Genomic DNA, 4,466 nt, shown 5'->3' with positions numbered 1-4,466 from the left:
TAAGAAAATAAAAAAATGATATATTTTCAAAATTTATAGTAAAATAAAAATGATATAGATAACAAAAAGTTTTTAAGAAAATCAATAATAAACTAGTATTAAAGATAAAATTTAAGATTTATTCAAAATATAAAGAGTAAAATCAAATAAATTTCAAAGTGTAGAGATGGAAAGGTTAATAAATAAATTGTAAATTAGAGCAAAAATTGAATCACCTGATAATGCTGTGAAGATAAATTTTGAGAACTTGCCAAATAGTTGGTAAACTATAACATCAAACAAAATCTGATAGAAGTTCTACGCTAATTTTGGATTTATGCAAAGAAAAAGACAATTTTGGTTACATCAGTCATCAACCATCGTTGGATCTAACCACTTTCTCACCCACCCTTAGGGTATGGCCTACCGACCTAACCATTCCCCAAACGCTTTTTTCAATCATTATTCTCCTCAGGCCATCCGCCATGAAAATAAAGCAGAGAAAAACTCAACAAGTTCCCCTTCTTCCAATCAAAAAACATAAAAGGATGGTGAACCAACCTGGAAAATGGGTGGTGCTGGTGGCGGCGATATGGATTCAGGCATTTGCCGGCACAAATTTTGATTTCCCCTCTTATTCTTCCGATCTGAAGGCGGCTTTGGGGATGTCGCAGGTGGAGCTCAACTATCTCGCGGTGGCTTCCGACCTTGGCAAGGCCTTTGGGTGGTGCTCTGGTGTCGCCCTCTTATATTTTCCTTTGTGGGTGGTGATGTTCATGGCTGCTTCCATGGGGTTTCTCGGCTATGGCCTTCAATGGCTTCTCCTTCAAAGGATTGTCTCTCTGCCTTACTCCATGGTTGGTTTCCTTTCTTATCTCTTCTCCCCCTGATATTGCTCAAACAAATACCATAATCAAAACCATGTTGATGTGAATTGGATGCATTTTCTAACAAATTTAGAAAAAGGGTTTTCTTAAATCATTAGCATTAAGAATAAATAGATACAATTGTTTATCCCTATTCCCATCTAAATTGTCAAATTTTTTATACCCTTGTTATCTAAGCTATCAAGAATGACAAATTCAAATGTAGTACAATATGGGTTTGGGGTGGGGGACAAACAAATGGTAAAGATTGCTCTCATTTACCTGCTTAGTGACGAGCATTTCTTATTGTCAGGTTTATCTTCTCTGCTTGATGGCTGGATGTAGTATTTGCTGGTTCAACACGGTCTGCTATGTTTCATGTATCCAAAATTTTCCAGCCAACCGTGCGCTTGCATTGTCCTTGATTGTCAGCTTCAATGGAGTCAGTGCAGCTCTATACACCCTAATTGCCAATGCAATAGACCCCAATGATGCCAGCTTGTACCTCTTCCTAAATGCGCTTGTTCCTCTCATCATCTCTGTCGTTGCCTTCCTCCCAATCCTTCATCAGCCACCGGTTCAGCCGTCCTCCGCGGATGCCATCCGTCATGACTCCCTCATCTTCATCTGCTTATACATCACGGCCATTATCACAGGGCTATACTTAATCTCCTTCAATTCCATGCCTTCCAACAAATACGGGTCCCAAATTCTGTTAGCAGGGGCTTTTGCCCTTTTACTAGTTCCTCTTTGTTTGCCAGGAATTCTGAGTACACGCAGGTGGTTGGTTCGGATCATATCCACCAGCTTGAGCTGTCTTATTCACTCTAGATTTAACCTTGTTGATCATGAGCTTCACCAGGAGCTCATTGCAGTTGGAACAGAACGAAATGGCATGACGGTCATCGTCCCTTTTGATTCTAACGAGAAGGAAAGCATTTCAAGGAAGGTGATGGAGAAAGAGAACTTGGTAGTGCTTGAAGAAGAGCATTCGGCTAAGATGCTCATGCGACGGTTGGACTTTTGGCTCTATTATGTTGCATACTTTTGTGGTGGTACGATTGGGTTGGTTTACAGCAACAATCTTGGGCAAATCGCACAGTCGCTTGGATACAGTTCATCAACAAGTTCACTTGTAACACTCTACTCTTCTTGCTCCTTCTTTGGGCGATTAATATCAGCAGCCCCAGATTTCATGCGTGAGTATGTAGTAACAGCAAAAGGTTCATACCAGCATATATAATGATATATATTCACTTATCATGAAAGATTTTTGTGTATATAACTTAGAACTTTCCATTTCCATTAGAAAGTGTGGATCAATATTCTTTCTTGTAGACTTAGTGTAGCAAATGCAAAAGGTTCAGACCAACATATGTTCATGTCACTGAAAGATAAGTACTTCAGATAACTTGAAATTTTCCATTTGCATTAGGAAGTGTAGGTTCATATCTTTCTTCTAGACTTCATGTCGTAACAGGAAAAGGTCCATATGCGCAGATATTCATTTGCGTGATAGATTAAGTTTAGATAACTTTAAACTTCCATTTGCATTAGAAACTGTGGCTTCATAAATGCCAAAGGTTCATATCTACATTCCTTCATTATCACTAAAAGAGTTTAGTTCAGATGATTTGAAACTTTTAATTTGCATCAGGAAGTATGGATTCATATTCTTTCTTCTAGATTTCATATAGCAGATGCAACAGGTTTTGTGTGTGTATATATATATATATATATATTCATTTGTTTTAAAAGATTTAATTCAAATAATTTGAAACTTTTCGTTTCCACTAGAAAGTGTCGGTTCATATCGACATGTAGATTCATTTGACATTGGAACTTACAGTTTACATTAGAAATTTTGGTTTCATATTCCTTCTTCTAAACTTCCCAAACACAATCTGTAATTGATAACAGAGAAAAACAATCCTCATAGATTGATTAGATTTTGTACCTGTGCAGAAAGGTGCACTTCGCCAGAACAGGGTGGCTAGCCATTGCACTGGTGCCAACTCCAATCGCCTTCATTTTACTCGCCGCATCAGACAGCAAAATCGCATTACAAGCCGGCACTGGCTTGATCGGCCTATGCTCGGGATTCATATTCTCAGCCTCAGTCTCAATCACATCAGAGTTATTCGGACCGAACAGTTCAGGGGTCAACCACAACATCCTCATCACCAACATCCCTCTCGGCTCGTTCCTCTACGGCGTCCTGGCAGCAGTGGCGTACGATTCAAACGCCGGAAGTTCACACCAGACGGCGGCACTGGGGGACGCTGTAGTGTGCATCGGCCAGAATTGCTATCTGCAGACGTTCGTATGGTGGGCTTGCATCTCCATCTTCGGCCTGGCTTCTAGCTTCTTGCTTTTCCGACGGACGAAACCAGCTTACGACCGCCATTACGAGAGTAACGTAAGCAAGATGCAGCCACCTTAGATCAGAGATTACAACTTTACACAGAAAAGATAGATGGGTTATGGATTTGAAGAGAATTGAAAATGGTGAGTGGATCAAACAACAAAGTAAAATTTCTAGTGGATACCAAAATCGTGCTGGAATTGAAATCCCTAATCCAAATTCAAATCAATATATACCTAAATCATTCGATATTGTAGAACGGATTTTCATCGAACTTGAGAAACAAAGCCCCCGTTCCGCATCGCAGCTCCGCGGGAAAAATTATGACATTATATTCAATTCGAAATATATATATACATTGTAATTAAATTATCAAGAAAAAGTATAAAAGCTAACGTAGTTTTTTTTTTTTTTTTTTACTGAACGTGGACTTAGACTTTTTAAGTTTACCCTTGTTGAGCTATACTCGCTCGTATTATCAATTATTTTATCTTCTGCTTTTTCGAGTAATTTTACTTTTTACTTTTTCTCCTCCAATTGAACAAGTTTTCTTTAAGTATAAACCGAGGTGTAGATTTGAATCACATACATCATTTGTCACTATTAATTGAGTTATGCTCGCTTTTACAAAACAAATGTTCTTTAAAACAGTAATTGTTGTGTTATTCACTAGTTTTTTTTCTAATAATATAGTTCTCACATTTTTAAGTTTGTGTTTTTTTTAGAATAGGAAATAACAAATTTTGATTCTAAAGTGAAAAAAAAGTTTGTGTTTATTTGATTTGTGGGCGTTATAAAATATTTAATGGGTCTATGAACTTATTGTATCTATTTTTGTCCATAAATTTTTTAAAAAATATAGTAGGTCTTTCAAATTTCAATTTTCTGTCCAATATGTCGTTGAAATTTTAATTTTTGTTTAAAAAGTCAATTTGTTATTTTCTAAAACTCACATACCTACTAATCACAAAATTGAAATTTTAAATTTTTTAGATATAAAACTTAATTTTATGAAAATTGTTAAGAAAAAAAAATTAAATATGTAAAACATTTTATTTGAAACGAAATGAAAAGTTCAAATAAATCATACACAAAATTGTAGCCACAAACTTAAAAGGTACATTGAGGATTAAACATTTTTTTTTATTGGTATATATAGATCATGTTTGTTGACACTTTTTATTTATTCTTACTTTATCATAAATAAATACTTCTCTGCTAACACACGGTACAACAAGCAAGCTAAATTCCTAAAT

General features: G+C 36.3%; 1 protein-coding gene across 2 annotated transcripts; it reads left to right on the top strand.

The window, feature by feature from the left end:
• The first annotated feature begins 292 nt into the window (after nucleotides 1-292).
• LOC120068582 (protein NUCLEAR FUSION DEFECTIVE 4-like) lies at nucleotides 293-3,623 on the top strand. Of its 2 annotated transcripts, none has more exons than XM_039020397.2 (3): nucleotides 293-836; nucleotides 1,159-2,048; nucleotides 2,811-3,623. In XM_039020397.2, exons 1-3 carry the CDS (start codon nucleotides 465-467, stop codon nucleotides 3,286-3,288), a joined length of 1,740 nt encoding a protein of 579 aa, XP_038876325.2. In that variant the 5' UTR covers nucleotides 293-464; the 3' UTR covers nucleotides 3,289-3,623. The 2 variants fall into 2 exon arrangements, with proteins under 2 accessions (XP_038876325.2, XP_090164059.1); XM_090307933.1 differs by having other exon boundaries at nucleotides 1,159-2,068.
• Nucleotides 3,624-4,466: the final 843 nt, after the last annotated feature.

The sequence above is a fragment of the Benincasa hispida genome, chromosome 12 (genome assembly GCF_027475165.1).
Source record: "Benincasa hispida cultivar pf3 chromosome 12, pf3_genome.v1.1, whole genome shotgun sequence".
Taxonomy (NCBI): domain Eukaryota; kingdom Viridiplantae; phylum Streptophyta; class Magnoliopsida; order Cucurbitales; family Cucurbitaceae; genus Benincasa; species Benincasa hispida.
Note: the sequence above shows the minus strand (reverse complement) of the source record. Positions and strands in the feature narration are given on the sequence as shown.